This window comes from Xenopus tropicalis, chromosome 1, assembly GCF_000004195.4.
Source record: "Xenopus tropicalis strain Nigerian chromosome 1, UCB_Xtro_10.0, whole genome shotgun sequence".
Classification (NCBI taxonomy): Eukaryota; Metazoa; Chordata; class Amphibia; order Anura; family Pipidae; genus Xenopus; species Xenopus tropicalis.
The window spans coordinates 211,262,856-211,282,164 of record NC_030677.2 but is presented as its reverse complement, the minus strand read 5'-3'; the positions used below and the strand labels follow the sequence as shown (position 1 = coordinate 211,282,164).

At 50.6% G+C, this 19,309-nt stretch overlaps 2 protein-coding genes across 4 annotated transcripts in view; one reads left to right on the top strand and one right to left on the bottom strand.

Annotated features, from left to right (window-relative positions):
• The window catches only part of kif24 (kinesin family member 24), a 29,272-nt gene extending 25,091 nt beyond the window's left edge, over positions 1-4,181 (top strand). For all 3 annotated transcript variants that reach the window (XM_031894948.1, XM_031894949.1, XM_031894950.1), the window contains one exon: positions 2,557-4,181. In XM_031894948.1, the coding sequence (XP_031750808.1) occupies positions 2,557-2,697 (141 nt within the window). In that variant the 3' untranslated portion in view covers positions 2,698-4,181. The remainder of the gene's footprint in view (positions 1-2,556) is intronic.
• Positions 4,182-5,315: 1,134 nt separating this feature from the next.
• Positions 5,316-19,013, bottom strand: ubap1 (ubiquitin associated protein 1). Its single transcript, NM_001005807.1, is given in 7 exon segments — positions 5,316-6,324; positions 7,376-7,477; positions 8,303-8,491; positions 10,459-11,352; positions 13,097-13,221; positions 14,203-14,243; positions 18,898-19,013. Coding segments are annotated over 6 exon segments (1,485 nt in total). The 5' UTR covers positions 14,237-14,243; positions 18,898-19,013; the 3' UTR covers positions 5,316-6,183.
• Between the last annotated feature and the right edge of the window lie 296 nt (positions 19,014-19,309).

Below are 19,309 nucleotides of genomic sequence, written 5' to 3'. Positions count from 1 at the left end.
TCCCATCTACATCCTCCCTTTCGAGATCCCATACCTCCCTGGGACCTCAACCTAGTCCTAACCGCTCTACAGGCAGCTCCCTTCGAACCTCTAGCTACCATTCCCTTAGCATGGGTATCATGGAAGACCGCCTTCCTCCTAGCCATCGCCTCAGCACGCAGAGTGTCCGAACTCAGCTCCCTATCATGCCAATCACCTTACCTTATCTTCCACGAGGATCGCACGGTACTAAGAACCATCCCGTCCTTTACTCCCAAGGTGATTTCGGCTTTTCACATCAATCAAGACATTACCATTCCCTCCTTTTGCCCTAATCCAAAGACTCCAAAGGAAGTGGCCCTGCATTCTCTCGATCCAGTTAGAGCTCTCAAGTTTTATTTGCACCGTACCAAGGACATTCGTACTACCAACTCCTTATTCGTTTTGCACTCTGGTCCTCAGAAGGGATCCCCAGCATCCAAGACCACTGTGTCTCGATGGATTAAAGAAGCTATTCGCAGGGCCTACATCACAAGAGGAAAATCTCCACCTCTACGCATTCGAGCTCACTCCACCATGGGCATAAGTACCTCCTGGGCCTTCAGGAACAAGGCCTCTGCAGAACAGGTCTGCAGAGCCGCAACATGGTCATCTCTACATTCCTTCACAAAATTCTACCGTTTTGAGGTGTTTGCAGCATCTGACGCTCACTTTGGAAGGAAGGTACTTCAGGTTGCAGTCTCTTAAGCTAGCAGTCATCCGCTTCCACCCACCCTTGGTTCAGTGGGACAGCTTTGGTATGTCCCCAACGTCCCTGTGTCCCACAGACACCTGTTAGAGAAAAGGAGATTTTGTGTTACTCACCGTTAAATCCTTTTCTCTCAGGAGGTCTGTGGGACACAGGGCTTCCCCCCCCCTGGAAGCGGTCACCCAAGTTTCTTACTGCCTATTGTAAATAATTCACGGTTTCCTAGTTATCTTGTTAACAAAACCTGGCGTGAACAGGAAGTGCAAGGGGGTATAGCAGCAGGGAGGAGGGGCCGGCTTCCTCTTCTTCCTCTTCTAGTGTCCTGCTCCTGCTGGTGGATGCTATACCCCAACGTCCCTGTGTCCCACAGACCTCCTGAGAGAAAAGGATTTAACGGTGAGTAACACAAAATCTCCTTTACTTGCCCGTGTGGTCTCCGTGCAGGGCCCTCCTCTATTTACCGGCGCTTAGCTCTGGCACAGCGCCAGAGCTAAGCGCCGGTAAATAGAGGAGGGCCCTGCACGGAGACCACACGGGCAAGTAAAAACATTTTTTTAAAGTATATCTGTAGGCTATATTCGGACCATAAGACGCAGGGACTTTTTCCCCCCACTTCTGGGGGAAAAAAAGTGTGTCTTATGGTCCGAAAAATACGGTATATAAACTATAGTAGGGTTTCTTTAGCAAACACCCCAGCTGTACCAGTGCAGGAATGGCTGCCCCCGGGGCTACACAGCGGGGTATTTATATAAACTATAGTAGGGTTTCTGTAGCAAACACCCCAGCTGTACCAGTGCAGGAATGGCTGCCCCCGGGGCTACACAGCGGGGTATTTATATAAACTATAGTAGGGTTTCTGTAGCAAACACCCCAGCTGTACCAGTGCAGGAATGGCTGCCCCCGGGGCTACACAGCGGGGTATTTATATAAACTATAGTAGGGTTTCTGTAGCAAACACCCCAGCTGTACCAGTGCAGGAATGGCTGCCCCCGGGGCTACACAGCGGGGTATTTATATAAACTATAGTAGGGTTTCTGTAGCAAACACCCCAGCTGTACCAGTGCAGGAATGGCTGCCCCCGGGGCTACACAGCGGGGTATTTATATAAACTATAGTAGGGTTTCTGTAGCAAACACCCCAGCTGTACCAGTGCAGGAATGGCTGCCCCCGGGGCTACACAGTGGGGTATTTATATAAACTATAGTAGGGTTTCTGTAGCAAACACCCCAGCTGTACCAGTGCAGGAACGGCTGCCCCCGGGGCTACACAGCGGGGTATTTATATAAACTATAGTAGGGTTTCTGTAGCAAACACCCCAGCTGTACCAGTGCAGGAATGGCTGCCCCCGGGGCTACACAGCGGGGTATTTATATAAACTATAGTAGGGTTTCTGTAGCAAACACCCCAGCTGTACCAGTGCAGGAATGACTGCCCCCGGGGCTACACAGCGGGGTATTTATATAAACTATAGTAGGGTTTCTGTAGCAAACACCCCAGCTGTACCAGTGCAGGAATGGCTGCCCCCGGGGCTACACAGCGGGGTATTTATATAGACTGTAGTCATTCTGAACTTTTACCTGTGCAGGGCAGCAGCACATTTATAGTTTACTTACTTCAATACACTTTCATTTTTTGGTGTTACTGTTCCTTTAAGCTTTTTGCTTTTGTGCTGTGTGGGCACGTGCCCTATTCAGCTTGAATGGCTGTCTCTTTGGCGACAAAGCAGCTGACATGGTAAATGTAGTAGTTTATCTAATAATACAATGTGGGAGTGCGTTGCAAGTCAGTTTAGATGATTGAACCCTGACCAATCGCTTCTGTTTTTATAGGATTTTACAGAATACGCAAGCAAACTGGATGAGATTCTAACGCTGAAGTGTAAATGTATCCAGAGCATGCAGGCCCAGCTGCACTTATTCCTGGCTTATTCACCAGCACCGGCACCCAGAGACAAAGCCTTGGCTTCTTAGCACTGCAGCCAGCATCAACCTCTTCTTCCTGAAAATGGTTTTATGGTTTTATCACCTTCCTCGAAGCCAAACTGAGGGGCAAATCTTCTAACGCGGGTTATAAATAGGTTTGATTGGTCAGGGATATAAAACATAGCTGTGCAGCTTTCACTGGGCTGCAAATAGGACATGGCCTCTCCTAGCTCTGTAAGTTAATATTCCCTTGTACTAAACACATTTCAGCAGGAACACACAAGCTACTTAATAGCAGCTACTTGTCATGGCTACTAAACACCAGAAAATCCCCTGCCATAGACAATACTGAGAATTGCCTCTGCTAAAACAAATGTACAGGCAATTATCAGTAAATTATCAGCATTGTCCGTTTTTATAGCAGTAAGAAGTAGCTGCTACTAGTAGCTCCGTGTGTCTTCAATCTGAGGGCAGGGGTACATGGGAAGATTAGTCGCGCCGCAACAAATCTCCCCGCAATGCCATCCCACTGGCTAGAATGTACATCGCCGGTGGGATATCATACACATCGCTGTGATGTCCTGCAGTTGTCTTCAGAGGAAACTTCGGCCGACTGCGGGACATAGTGCCGACGTGTATGCCATCCCACCAGATATTTACTTTCTAGCCGGTGGGATGGCATTGCAGGGAGATTTGTCGCCGCGCTACTAATCTCCCCATGTACCCCTGCCATGATGGTAATTGCAAAACAGTTGCCATTTCTCTAAGGGCCAAGACACACGGGACGATTATTTGCCGCGACTAATCTGCGTAGCGAAAACTCGCGAGCAATTGGTCGCATCGTTTTCTATTCTACCCTATTGCAGAAAAGTTGCTGTGATTAGTTGCTGCGACAGACATACTTAAAAGTCGTGATGAATAATTGCCCCGTGTGTCTTTTCCCAATGTTTGCTTATGGCCTGATATCATCTATGCCAGCTTCTCTGGGCACTGCACATTACTAGGGATATATCTCAGGTTCAACGCACATTTCAAATGAAAGAGTCTCAAGCCTGGAACCCCAATATGAGAAAGAGAAATAGGCTGGGGGTGCTGGGAGCTCAGGAAATCCCTGATGTTTATGCTATCTATCAATTCTTTACTATAGTATTTATTATAGTATTTGCCCCTAGGTTTGTTGGGTAAAATGCTTTCTGGGTAATAGGTGTCTTTAAGGCATCTGCTGAAATCACAACTGATGTTTGACAGAACAATTCACTATAAATGAGCAGAAAGGCCACGCCCCTTGTATCATTGAGAGGAGGGAGCCCCTGACTATATGCAATGGGCATTAAGCCTTTATACACTAATTCCTCAGGGGTTACAGCAGGAAAGCAATAGCGGTGTAAGACATGGACAACCTGTCGGCATTTGGACTTTTATTTATACTCTTATTTATTGGTTTTCCTTGATTATATCACCGTTTGATAAACAGTTACAATTTCCAGATGGCAATGTGTTGATTTCTTACAAATAAAAGCAATATGCTGTCAGTGCTTGGGAGGTGTCCCCTACTGCTGCAGCTGTTCTGTCTGCCAGGGGGCAATTAGATGGAGATGGGCAGAGGAAAATTCTGGATAGTGGTTTTTGGAGATGTTCATTATAAGGCTAGGGTAAGAGACACACGGAGCTACTTAGTAGCAGCTACTAAACACCAGAAAATCCCCTGCCATAGACAATACTGAGAATTGCCTCTGCTAAACCACACGCAGAGACAATTATCAGTAAATGATCAGCATTGTCTGTTTTAGCAGCTGCTACTAGTAGCTCAGTGTGTCTTCACCCTTAGGGTCCAGTGTATATTCCAGGCCCTAAGCTTATAGCAAGGTTACAGATACATGAGAACAGTGCAGCCATTCTCTCATACTTCCCACATGAGTGTTAGCCCCCCAAATCCAACCCTAACTGGCCTTCAGGAGTCACTATACTCAACATATCTCACTCTCAAGCCGGGGCTCCTATTTGAGGAACGGTTTCCATTGTAAGAAATAATTCAAGCCTCCTGGTAGTGCTTGTATCTGTCGCTTTAAAGCAGCAGTTGCTGACGCTCCTGCCCTAGCCATGGCTGATTACTGAGGGAAACCTGGTGGATGGGGGTCATGGTTAGCAGAACAGGCAAGAAGCTGGGGGGGGCAGGGGTCCCTTATTATTAAAGGAGAACTAAACCCTAAAAATGACTGGCTAGAAAGGCCATAGTTTATATACTAAACTGACGGCACTAACCTAAAGTTTCAGCATCGCTCTGGTAGTAATGATATAGGCCCATACAGTCATCACAGGAGCTACTCATCTTGGATGTAAACTAATCTAACGAATACTTTTATGGCAAAATTATAAATAGTGTGCAAAGACATTATGACAGATATAAAAATGTCTCATTTCTGGTATCAGTATCTCTTTAAAGAGTCTGTGACACTGCACATGCTCAGTGGGCTCTGAGAAGCTGAGCTTAGGGGTCGTCACAAGTTATCAAGCAGAAAAGAGACTGGTCTGTCACAGAAGGTCAGGCTACAGGGCTGGATATTATATGCTGATGCTAATTGCACTGGTGTCTGTTTATATGTAGCTGGTCTCTATACCAATGAATCAGTGACAATTTCCAACAGTATTAGAAAAAAAAGAGAATGGAAGTTTGAGCGGTTTATTAGTCCCCTTTGTAGGCAAATCAAAGTATTTAGCAAAGGGATTTACAGGTGGGGTTTTGCACCAATGTACAACAGGTTACACTCTCTGGGAACAATGATTCCATGGAACACTGGATAGAAACCCCCTCAGAGAAACAGGGTGAAGTAATAACACACCGTGGCAATATGAAAGTGCTTGGAGAAACGCCATTGGCCGGACAGTTTCAGCCGAAAGGCCAATCCATATTTATTTGTATATCTCCTTAAATAAAGGGGCGTCGGTATAATGTAGAGAACAGATAAAGCTCTTTAACAAATAACTTAGCAAATATTTAAAGACTCCAAAAAGACCCCCAGCTTTCCCAGTGCCCCCTGCTGTCAGGGTATCGGGAACCAAATAAACGAGAGGGAGGAGCCAGGAGTTAGTCTGACGCTATGCTGCCCGAGTACTTTATTAACCAGTGTAGCACTAATACCTAAAATAAGAATCCATTGCACTAAAGGCCGTCTGGTCAGAACGGTCGAGGTTCCGGTACAAGCACAGAAAGCAGCTTCACTCAATAGGCCCCTATGTATAAGGCTTCCAGCTTGTGGTTTCCCATAATCCACTGCAAAGCAAAAACAGGAAATGCCGCCCCTTGGGTCGTGCATATGAAGTTCTGTTATGGAACCCGCTCTCCCTGCCCAGCCTGAAGGTTTCGGAAACAAAAGGGCACTTCTTCCATGGATTTTCCGGCGGGAGGGGCTATGTATCATACACACGTTCCTCAATGGGCTGGGCTTGTGGATTTGCTCACAAAGAGCTGGTTTCCAAGTAGACATCCAAATAGCATTCGTAGTATCCATACGCGGAACGTTCTGCCAGAGGGGTTCAGCTGGCCCCGGCCCGCGCCATTAACTCCTCCAAGGCTTTGTTCTGGTCGTTGTTATGCAACAAGAGAACCTCTTTAATGTCCTTCTGTTCGAACCCCATTTCCTTAAACTTGCTCATTAACTGGAGAAATTCCGCTGTCTGGAAGAGAAGAGAATGATAAGGGTCAGGCAGGACAACCGGCGCCAATGGGGATTCGTAGGGCAGGACAACCGGCGCCAATGGGGATTCGTAGGGCAGGACAACCGGCGCCAATGGGGATTCGTAGGGCAGGACAACCGGCGCCAATGGGGATTCGTAGGGCAGGACAACCGGCGCCAATGGGGATTCGTAGGGCAGGACAACCGGCGCCAATGGGGATTCGTAGGGCAGGACAACCGGCGCCAATGGGGATTCGTAGGGCAGGACAGCCGGCGCCAATGGGGATTCGTAGGGCAGGACAGCCGGCGCCAATGGGGATTCGAAGGGCAGGACAGCCGGCGCCAATGGGGATTCGTAGGGCAGGACAGCCGGCGCCAATGGGGATTCGTAGGGCAGGACAGCCGGCGCCAATGGGGATTCGTAGGGCAGGACAGCCGGCGCCAATGGGGATTCGTAGGGCAGGACAGCCGGCGCCAATGGGGATTCGTAGGGCAGGACAGCCGGCGCCAATGGGGATTCGTAGGGCAGGACAGCCGGCGCCAATGGGGATTCGTTACAATAGGGGGCACTTTATTCACTATATATTATAAGGAACCCCTCGGGGGCTTATAATATCACTATATGTTACAATAGGGGGCACTTTACTCACTATATATTATAAGGAACCCCTCGGGGACTTATAATATCCCTATATGTTACAATAGGGGGCACTTTATTCACTATATATTATAAGGAACCCCTCGGGGGCTTATAATATCCCTATATGTTACAATAGGGGGCACTTTATTCACTATATATTATAAGGAACTCCTCGGGGGCTTATAATATCCCTATATGTTACAATAGGGGGCACTTTATTCACTATATATTATAAGGTGTCTATACATAGGTGACGACTTTGCATTTTAATACAATGATTTTCCTGCTGGGAGTTAGCACAGGCACATGGGGGTTAGAATTCAATAGCTGCTGGAGGACCAGCTGCGACAGAACGACTATTCGGCCAATTCCCACGGCACAATGGCCTCTAGTCTTGGCCCAGAGTACTCACCTTCTCCTCTGAACACTGGTACATCTCCATAGCTTCCTCCACCAGGGTCGGATCGAAACCCTTCTCACACAGCTGTGCCTGGATGAACAGATACTCCAGCACCTGTACAGGCAGAGAATACTGCTGGGTCTGGTACTATGGATACCATGGGGTGGCACATATATAGCCTGGACCAGTGTGGGGCTAGTGTCCGGTAATCAGCCAGTGGCACATTAATGCCCCGTGTGAGCGAGGCCAGTGGCACATTGATGCCCCGTGTGAGCGAGGCCAGTGGCACATTGATGCCCCGTGTGAGCGAGGCCAGTGGCACATTGATGCCCCGTGTGAGCGAGGCCAGTGGCACATTGATGCCCCGTGTGAGCGAGGCCAGTGGCACATTGATGCCCCGTGTGAGCGAGGCCAGTGGCACATTGATGCCCCGTGTGAGCGAGGCCAGTGGCACATTGATGCCCCGTGTGAGCGAGGCCAGTGGCACATTGATGCCCCGTGTGAGCGAGGCCAGTGGCACATTGATGCCCCGTGTGAGCGAGGCCAGTGGCACATTAATGCCCCGTGTGAGCGAGGCCAGTGGCACATTAATGCCCTTGGATAAGGCAGAGAAGCCCCTGTATGATATCCCAGCAGGCACAAACCAGCTGCATTGCTAATAAAACCAACTGGTACACAGACCCATGATCCAAAAGCCCCACTAAAGCTGATCCCATGACAGTGTTCTTACCCTCCGGTGCAACTAACTACATATTTGTTGCTGTTGACAGATTTACCCAATAATAAATAAGCCTGGGGACAATAGGGCAGCTTCCAGCTGTATTTACCAATAAAATCTATCAGGAAGGAATGTTCTGTGGGCAAAATATCCTTCCCTAAACAAACAGTAAGTGCCGGACTGGTGTAACAGCGAGCAACGGGCAGAAGCCCCGACTTTACCTGCTCCACGTTCTGCCCCTGCTTCTGCATGGCTCTCATGACGCGCTCGTAGGAGTACCCCATGCCCACAATGGTCTCCACGCACTGCCGCTCACTGCCGGAAAGCGCCGCCAGCAGCTCCTGGTAGCCCGGCACCCCCGTGCGCTTGCTGTTGGCCACTCTCAATACAGCCACGTGCGGAGCTGTCGTCTGGCAATGAGAGAGACAGAATGGCGTTGGCAATGAGAGAGACAGAATGGCGTTGGCAATGAGAGAGACAGAATGGCGTTGGCAATGAGAGAGACAGAATGGCGTTGGCAATGAGAGAGACAGAATGGCGTTGGCAATGAGAGAGACAGAATGGCGTTGGCAATGAGAGAGACAGAATGGCGTTGGCAATGAGAGAGACAGAATGGCGTTGGCAATGAGAGAGACAGAATGGCGTTGGCAATGAGAGAGACAGAATGGCGTTGGCAATGAGAGAGACAGAATGGCGTTGGCAATGAGAGAGACAGAATGGCGTTGGCAATGCATACTGGGCACATTCATTAACTGGCAAAGGCGTTGGGATCATCACCATGGGAACTGGCACAGTGGGTAACAGAGCCGGACAAAATGCCCGTGTCCATCTGTCGCCGCTTCTATTACTGCTGAATATTAAAAGGGTGGGTTCACCTTTAAGTTCAATTCTAAGCAACTTTTCAATTGGTCTTGTTTATTTATGTATTATACTGTTAATTATTTGCCTTCTGACAATTTATAAATGGGGGTCACTGACCCTGTAGCCAAAAAAACTATTGCTCTGTGAAGCTGCAGTTATACTGTTATTCTGACTTTTTGTAACTTTCTTTTCTATTCAGTCCCTCTCGTTTTCATATACCTGTCTCTCATCCAAACCAATCCCTGGTTTCTAAGGTAACGTGGACCCTAGCAACCAAATAACTGCTGAAACTCCAAACTGAAGAGCTCCTGAACTGAAATAACTAAGAGGCAACACCCATCTACCTCCTTCTCAATGCCAACAAGTGCTTGTCCCTAGGCTACAGGGGGGGGGAGCGGTGGGACGGATCAGTAATGGGTTCTCAGCTGTCCCTGTCACCTTCCAGAGTAGCCCGGTCGCTATGGAAATACATATTAATACATATAAATGTCTGCGGCTTTAATCATTTTATTATCAGCTCTCGAGAACTTTCTGGCCACAAATAATCTCATCAGTAATGTTTAACTGAATACAAATAGTGGCTAAAAAGCCACAGGGGGTTTAGTTACCCTTTATAGGAATAGCCCTTTAATGCTAATCATTTTCTCTATTATAGTTACTTTTGTTAATTCTTAACCCTTCCAACTCTTAAATGGAGCAGATTTAGTGCTGCAAAGGCATCGATGGCATCAAATGCTCAAACCCTCCCAGCTTCCTTATCACTCACCTCTAATCCAAATACACTACACTGTAACTGGCCAATCACAGACTCACCCAATATATTTAATAAGGATATGGACTGGGCAGGTTTGAGTATTTTATCTGCCTATGCCCCGTGTAGGCCAGTGTATCGTGCATGGGCAGAGGGGCCACAATTAACACTTAACTAAGTGGCCCATTAAAGAATCTCCCCAAACTGGAATATATATATCAGTAAATATTGCCCTTTTACATCCTTTCCCTTGAGCCGCCATTTAGTGATGGGCTGTGTGCTCCCTCAGAGATCAGCTGACAGGAAGTGATGCAGCTCTAACTGTAACAGGAAGTAGTGTGGGAGCAAAAGGCAGAACTCTGCCCATTCATTGGCTGATGGAGCCTAGCATGTATGTGTGCCTTGGCTTGTTTGTTTCCCCCCAGGCCTAGCACATGTGGGGCAAGTGGGGGATTCCTAACAAATTGGCATTGTCCCCCAGTGACTACGGCTTTCCTTGTCCTTTCAATTATATGCACCTAGCCCAAAAATATTGTGTTCCCCACCACAGCCTACACCTGATGGAATAAACAATAGAATTTTCTAAAGAATAACCCCCCCATGTGTGGACTTCTCTCGCACCACTTCCAGCAGGCAGCCATGCTGGGGCACAGATTATTATTATTATGTTCTGCCAGTGTCCCACCAGGAGCGGTGCCATCTACTACTGAGTGTAGGCTCCGTTAGGTCGGGGGGTACATTATTTTGGGGACAGGTGCCACTTACCTTGGCGTCATTATTTGGAGACGTCCTTGGTTTTTCTTCCGTGCCCGCTGGCAGTGTGTGTGTGGCTGAGGGAGAAGACATGGCAGGCTGTGCCAAACTGTCGGCGTGTAAGGAAGAGTGGCCTGGCATATGGTGTCCATTCATTTCGCTGGGTTTATGGGGAGAAGAAGCCGACAGAGAATCGAGGAAGGCGCCGTTGGGTAGACAGGTAGTGCTATGAAAAGTGCTAGTGAATTTCCCTACGTTCTGCTCCCCTTCGTCCGAGTCCAGTTTGGGGAAGGAGAGGGACTTGATATTGCTGACTGTGCTGATGGGCGCAAGGGACACTTTGGAAGACGGGGGGATAATTTCACAGTTTTCTAAATGCGGCAGAGTGATGAAGCCATTGGGCTTGGGAAGGAGCTTAAGGTCCAAGTCTTCTGCTTTGAGGGGAGCCGAGACCTCCTCCTCTGTGCCTGAGGAGTTAAAGGTCGGCTCCTTGCCCTCCTTAGAGGAATCGCCCGCCGGCATCGGCCGGATGTGAATATTAAGGATGCTCTTTAACTCCTCTTTGTCGTCAATGGTTTTTAACTCTAATTTATCAAACGGGTCCTCTTCGCATTCGAAGTCAGCAGGGTTGAAGTCTGCTTTGATATGAGGGGGGCTCAGGGCTTTATGCTTGGTGGCGCTGTCGCTGGCTGGAGTCGGGGTGAGGATGTTATTGTGCTGCAGGGCAGCAAGGAAAGGGTTGATTGCGGAGGGGGCACTTTTGTTCTTTGCATTGCCGCCGGCTGCTTCCACACTTTCCTGGGAAAGAGCTGCCCTGGCCTTTAGCTCGGCTTCCTTTTGGGCAGCTTTGATCTCTTTAATTTCTTCTGCCCACTGAATGGTCTTCTTCTCCAGTAAGAAATCATACTGCCGAGGTAAAGGGAAAGAGATTAATGAGCAGGAAAACCTTGCATTCTCATCACAAAAGGAGTGGGTATGTGGCCCAGCAACTTGGCCAGTTCCAACCATACCGTTAGGGCCGGCATTACGCCAATGAGACCTATTGGGCCCCGCACCAACCGCAGGAATAAGCTGTCCATCCCACCCCCAACATCTATTGCCCAATAATGCTGCTGTGTGTTACACACAAAATGGGCACTGCATTCATACTGCTACCCTGCATATCATGGAACTCTGGGAAAGTGTGGGACAGGTTGGGGGTCTGTTTAGACAGATTGTCCTGCAATTGGTCACATTGCAACTGGGTTACAGATATATACAAACATGGTAATGGCAGCCATTTTACTGCAGTCCCACTGATATCCAACTCTGAAAATTAACATTTGCCCTCACCCCAACTGCCATCATTCTGCCCCCATCATGTTTAAATATCTGTAAAATACAATGGCACACCCATGCCCCTCCCTGCATCTCCCTGCACAAAGGCACGCCCCCCCATATCTCCCTGCACCAAGGCACGCCCCCCCCCATATCTCCCTGCACCAAGGCACGCCCCCCCATATCTCCCTGCACAAAGGCACGCCCCCATATCTCCCTGCACCAAGGCACGCCCCCCCATATCTCCCTGCACAAAGGCACGCCCCCCCATATCTCCCTGCACAAAGGCACGCCCCCCTTATCTCCCTGCACCAAGGCACGCCCCCCCATATCTCCCTGCACAAAGGCACGCCCCCCCATATCTCCCTGCACCAAGGCACGCCCCCCCATATCTCCCTGCACAAAGGCACGCCCCCCTTATCTCCCTGCACCAAGGCACGCCCCCCCCATATCTCCCTGCACAAAGGCACGCCCCCCTTATCTCCCTGCACCAAGGCACGCCCCCCCATATCTCCCTGCACAAAGGCACGCCCCCCCATATCTCCCTGCACCAAGGCACGCCCCCCATATCTCCCTGCACAAAGGCACGCCCCCTTATCTCCCTGCACCAAGGCACGCCCCCCCATATCTCCCTGCACCAAGGCACGCCCCCCCATATCTCCCTGCACAAAGGCACGCCCCCCATATCTCCCTGCACAAAGGCACGCCCCCCTTATCTCCCTGCACCAAGGCACGCCCCCCCATATCTCCCTGCACAAAGGCACGCCCCCCCATATCTCCCTGCACAAAGGCACGCCCCCCCATATCTCCCTGCACAAAGGCACGCCCCCCCATATCTCCCTGCACAAAGGCACGCCCCCCCATATCTCCCTGCACAAAGGCACGCCCCCCCATATCTCCCTGCACAAAGGCACGCCCCCCCATATCTCCCTGCACAAAGGCACGCCCCCCCATATCTCCCTGCACAATGGCACGCCCCCCATATCTCCCTGCACAATGGCATGCCCCCCATATCTCCCTGCACAATGGCACGCCCCCCCATATCTCCCTGCAATGTGCAATAAGATAAACCTGGCAAAGTGCAAAATAAGGCTGAAAACCAAAGCAATAAAGCAAAACTTCCCCTATAAAAGTCCCTGCTTTGATCCAAGACAATAACCTGTGTATGCACCTGAAACCCTGTAACCGACACTGAATAAATGCTGGGGATCTCCCCACCTGGAATTACCCTCATGTGCTGGTTGTTGATTTTCCCTGCTGTGGGGGCTTGGGACGGTTCAGCCCGGAGACACACACACAATACAATCTTTATTGAATTGGAAGAGGAACCTACCTGAGCTTCCCTCACAAGCTGGGAAACGTCCGGCACACAGAAGCCAATAGGCAGCCCAACTTTATCCGGCACCCGAAACTTGTCTCCGATCTTAAATGGGACGTCTTCTAAATAGCTACAGGGCCCTGAGACAGGAACAAGCAGAGGGGTGAGCTTCCCCGGCAGGTCACACACACTGTGCCTTTGTATATTAACCCCACGGGGTCTGTACGTGTCAGTAACACTCAGTTAACTTGTAGGGTACAGTATTGCAACCTAATCCCCCCAGTGCACAGAACCCCTGGATTCCTGGGGGGCTACTTTTTTTTTGTAATGAGATGTTTTTGCCAAGCAGTACAGCCTCTTACCCCCCACATGTGATTAAAGGCAGGAAGTCTGCCCAGGGCATTTATATACAGCAACCAATAAGATTCTTGCCTTTTAATGTGCCCCCCCCAGGGCATTTATATACAGCAACCAATAAGATTCTTGCCTTTTAATGTGCCCCCCCAGGGCATTTATATACAGCAACCAATAAGAATCTTGCCTTTTAATGTGCCCCCCCCCCGGGCATTTATATACAGCAACCAATAAGAGTTTTGCCTTTTAATGTGCCCCCCCCCCCCCCAGGGCATTTATATACAGCAACCAATAAGAGTCTTGCCTTTTAATGTGCCCCCCCCCCCCCCCCCAGGGCATTTATATACAGCAACCAATAAGAGTCTTGCCTTTTAATGTGCCCCCCCCAGGGCATTTATATACAGCAACCAATAAGAGTTTTGCCTTTTAATGTGACTGAGACTGATAGTGGGGCACGGGGAACAGATTGGGCACAGCCGAGGGTACCTACACCTGGGCAAATATATTATGTAAGAACATTACAGTCTGAATGGCTACCATTGGGGCACATCAGATTGCCAGGCTGATGCCAATGTGCCCATACATAAGTACATTAAATGCCCCACCATCTCCCTTCCCAGCGGGTATGGGTAACAAAGGAAGTGACAACAACTCTCTGGGCTATTGTGTTTATTGCTAAAAGCAGTAGCCCAGGCTATGGGCAGGTTTACTGGCCAACTACCCTCCTAGGGCACAGAGAGAAGCCAAAGTGGCCCTGGCATACGTACCGTGCAAGTCTGAAGCAGACTTCTTAGAAGCCATCTAGAGTCTGGAAGAAAAACAGGAAATATTAGAACTGGGCCAGTACAGAACATGTGATGCAGCCACCCAGTCACCTACCAACCCAAACCCAGCTCTGGTACTGCTTATTCACCAAACTGGGCTGTGCCCGGCAGGCATGGGCAGGGGGATCTGCCTGGCACAGCTCAAATGGCAGAGGGGCTGCTGTAAGACAGGCAGTGACTATTTATTGGGCCGGTGGGGGGGCCGTTTGGGCATTTGGCTAATGATTAGTCACTCTGTCAGGCACTCCTGGGAGCTGACAGAACAGTGTGACTTTGCAGCATTGCAGGTGAGAAGTGAGCGGGGCAGCACGTGGATTGGCCGCCCCGGAGCCTTGCATGGATATGGCACATCAGTGCTTAAGGGCAAGTAAAACAAACACAAAAGAAAATGGATTTCTGAGTGACATCAGAGGACCCGATTTATTTTTCCCATGTAAATATCCCTTTCTTTTCAATTCTTAGAGCTGCACTCAGGAACATACAAACCCAGGGGCCGGATGCCATGCTCTGTTAGGGTGCCCCCCCACTCACCTGCACCCTATGATACATGTTTGCCCTCACACTGTACCCACCCAAGCAATCCTGTGTCATTCTAACTACCCCACCCGACCTACACCCTCTCAGTTCTGCCCTAAGGGCTCTTCTCCCTCTCACTGCCCCCCCAGTTGGTTACCGGACCCCCTTTATGGAGGGATCTCCCAGGCACCCCGCACACCTTCCCTACTAACTCTCATCACATGAACCCATTTTCCCTGTTTGCCCAGAGTGACATGGCCGTAAGGGAACAAGCCCAATCAGTGAGTATATTGGACCCAACCCAGAACTGCACAGGCCCATAGCTGTGGGACAACCAATCATATGCCAGGTGCCTCCAGCTAAGCCCAGCCCAGTGCATACATGGCAGTTATACCACAGACAGCTGTCGGAACTGGTCCCCCTGCCGCCCAGTTATTATTCCCAGTATAACCTTTCCCTCTCATTGGCATAATCAGATCCCAGTTCCTCCTCCCAGTTCTTGGTGTCACTATTGACATTTCATTCTCTTTCTCTGAAATTATACAAAGCAGAGGCACCGCCCCCAGAACTCCCTGTTGAACCAACCACATTCCTTCCTTCCCCATAGCCAAATACCTGCGTACCCCCAGCAAACTGTACCCAGGCCCCCCTATAGCACATGTACCCCAAGCATACTGTACCCAGCCCCCCCTATAACCCATGTACCCCCAGCATACTGTACCCAGGCCCCCCTATAGCCCATGTACCCCCAGCATACTGTACCCAGGCCCCCCTATAGCACATGTACCCCCAGCATACTGTACCCAGGCCCCCCTATAGCCCATGTACCCCCAGCATACTGTACCCAGGCCCCCCTATAGCACATGTACCCCCAGCATACTGTACCCAGCCCCCCCTATAGCCCATGTACCCCCAGCATACTGTACCCAGGCCCCCCTATAGCCCATGTACCCCCAGCATACTGTACCCAGGCCCCCCTATAGCACATGTACCCCAAGCATACTGTACCCAGCCCCCCCTATAGCCCATGTACCCCCAGCATACTGTACCCAGGCCCCCCTATAGCCCATGTACCCCCAGCATACTGTACCCAGGCCCCCCTATAGCACATGTACCCCCAGCATACTGTACCCAGCCCCCCCTATAGCCCATGTACCCCCAGCATACTGTACCCAGTCTCCCCTATAGCACATGTACCCCCAGCATACTGTACCCAGGCCCCCCTATAGCCCATGTACCCCCAGCATACTGTACCCAGGCCCCCCTATAGCCCATGTACCCCCAGCATACTGTACCCAGGCCCCCCTATAGCCCATGTACCCCCAGCATACTGTACCCAGGCCCCCCTATAGCCCATGTACCCCCAGCATACTGTACCAAGGCTCCCCTATAGCCCATGTACCCCCAGCATACTGTACCCAGGCTCCCCTATAGCCCATGTACCCCCAGCATACTGTACCCAGGCCCCCCTATAGCCCATGTACCCAGGCCCCCCTATAGTCCATGTACCCCCAGCATACTGTACCCAGGCCCCCCTATAGCCCATGTACCCCCAGCATACTGTACCCAGGCCCCCCTATAGCCCATGTACCCCCAGCATACTGTACCCAGGCCCCCCTATAGCCCATGTACCCCCAGCATACTGTACCCAGGCCCCCCTATAGCCCATGTACCCCCCAGCATACTGTACCCTTACAATCTAAGGTCCCTATCACATTCCTATCAGCCCCTGCCCCAGTGAGCTTACAATCTAAGGTCCCTATCCCATTCCCATCAGTCCCTGCCCCAGTGAGCTTACAATCTAAGGTCCCTATCCCATTCCCATCAGCCCCTGCCCCAGTGAGCTTACAATCTAAGGTCCCTATCCCATTCCCATCAGCCCCTGCCCCAGTGAGCTTACAATCTAAGGTCCCTATCCCATTCCCATCAGCCCCTGCCCCAGTGAGCTTACAATCTAAGGTCCCTATCCCATTCCCATCAGCCCCTGCCCCAGTGAGCTTACAATCTAAGGTCCCTATCACATTCCCATCAGTCCCTGCCCCAGTGAGCTTACAATCTAAGGTCCCTATCTCATTCCCATCAGTCCCTGCCCCAGTGAGCTTACAATCTAAGGTCCCTATCACATTCCCATCAGTCCCTGCCCCAGTGAGCTTACAATCTAAGGTCCCTATCCCATTCCCATCAGTCCCTGCCCCAGTGAGCTTACAATCTAAGGTCCCTATCACATTCCCATCAGTCCCTGCCCCAGTGAGCTTACAATCTAAGGTCCCTATCCCATTCCCATCAGTCCCTGCCCCAGTGAGCTTACACTCTAAGGTCCCTATCTCATTCCCATCAGTCCCTGCCCCAGTGAGCTTACAATCTAAGGTCCCTATCCCATCAGTCCCTGCCCCAGTGAGCTTACACTCTAAGGTCCCTATCTCATTCCCATCAGTCCCTGCCCCAGTGAGCTTACAATCTAAGGTCCCTATCCCATTCCCATCAGTCCCTGCCCCAGTGAGCTTACAATCTAAGGTCCCTATCCCATTCCCATCAGTCCCTGCCCCAGTGAGCTTACAATCTAAGGTCCCTATCCCATTCCCATCAGCCCCTGCCCCAGTGAGCTTACAATCTAAGGTCCCTATCCCATTCTCATCAGTCCCTGCCCCAGTGAGCTTACAATCTAAGGTCCCTATCCCATTCCCATCAGTCCCTGCCCCAGTGAGCTTACAATCTAAGGTCCCTATCCCATTCCCATCAGCCCCTGCCCCAGTGAGCTTATAATCTAAGGTCCCTATCACATTCCCATCAGCCCCTGCCCCAGTGAGCTTACAATCTAAGGTCCCTATCCCATTCCCATCAGCCCCTGCCCCAGTGAGCTTACAATCTAAGGTCCCTATCCCATTCCCATCAGTCCCTGCCCCAGTGAGCTTGCAATCTAAGGTCCCTATCCCATTCCCATCAGTCCCTGCCCCAGTGAGCTTACAATCTAAGGTCCCTATCCCATTCCCATCAGCCCCTGCCCCAGTGAGCTTACAATCTAAGGTCCCTATCCCATTCCCATCAGTCCCTGCCCCAGTGAGCTTACAATCTAAGGTCCCTATCCCATTCCCATCAGTCCCTGCCCCAGTGAGCTTACAATCTAAGGTCCCTATCCCATTCCCATCAGTCCCTGCCCCAGTGAGCTTACAATCTAAGGTCCCTATCCCATTCCCATCAGTCCCTGCCCCAGTGAGCTTACACTCTAAGGTCCCTATCCCATTCCCATCAGTCCCTGCCCCAGTGAGCTTACAATCTAAGGTCCCTATCCCATTCCCATCAGTCCCTGCCCCAGTGAGCTTACAATCTAAGGTCCCTATCCCATTCCCATCAGCCCCTGCCCCAGTGAGCTTATAATCTAAGGTCCCTATCACATTCCCATCAGTCCCTGCCCCAGTGAGCTTACAATCTAAGGTCCCTATCACATTCCCATCAGTCCCTGCCCCAGTGAGCTTACAATCTAAGGTCCCTATCCCATTCCCATCAGTCCCTGCCCCAGTGAGCTTACAATCTAAGGTCCCTATCACATTCCCATCAGTCCCTGCCCCAGTGAGCTTACAATCTAAGGTCCCTATCACATTCCCATCAGTCCCTGCCCCAGTGAGCTTATAATCTAAGGTCCCTATCACATTCCCATCAGTCCCTGCCCCAGTGAGCTTACAATCTAAGGTCCCTATCACATTCCCATCAGTCCCTGCCCCAGTGAGCTTACAATCTAAGGTCCCTATCACATTCCCATCAGTCCCTGCCCCAGTGAGCTTACAATCTAAGGGCCCTATCAGACACATGGGGGCAGTTATTATGTGAGTGGAAGGTACACGTTAGCCAATACAGACAATCAAACCCCCAGCCTGATGGCCCCACTCCCAGGAGGCAGACATACGGGATACAACTCCCCATACCGTGTGAGGGCCCGTACGAGGGAGTGGCGGCGCTGCCCCAGCTGTAAGGCCCCAGCCTATAGCCCGGTTAGCCAATCCCAGGGGGAACCCATCAGCCTGCCATCCCTACCCTTCACACCGGGCCATACCAAGCTCCCCAGGGAGGGGTGCGGGAGGCTAAAGGCTTTCCTGCGGATAACAGGAGCACATTACCGCCACTTACACTGTGTAAGAACTTGTCCGAAGCCCCCTGCGCAGCCTCTGCCTCCTCCGGTTCTCCGGTGGCGGGGAGGGTTTCCGCCCTCAGCTTGAGTACTCACAGACGCCAGGTAGAAACACTTTACTTCCGGGTCTCCGGTCCCGCCCACCTGACGCAGGACGCCAGTGCGTCATAGAGAGTGGGCGGGTCTTTATGCGCGAAAGCTGGATTCTCTGACAAAGTCTCATTGTAAGAGCTAGGGGCCCTCTGAGGGAGTCACTGGTCTCCTCGGTTAGACATGCAGTGATGTTATACCTTATAGTTATACATTTTAGGAAGTCATTGATATCTTAGATAAACAGTGTCATTAATTAATAATTGTGGTTTCTGAGGGAGTGTTTCCTACTGGCCTTACTGCTCCCCTCAGATACACAAT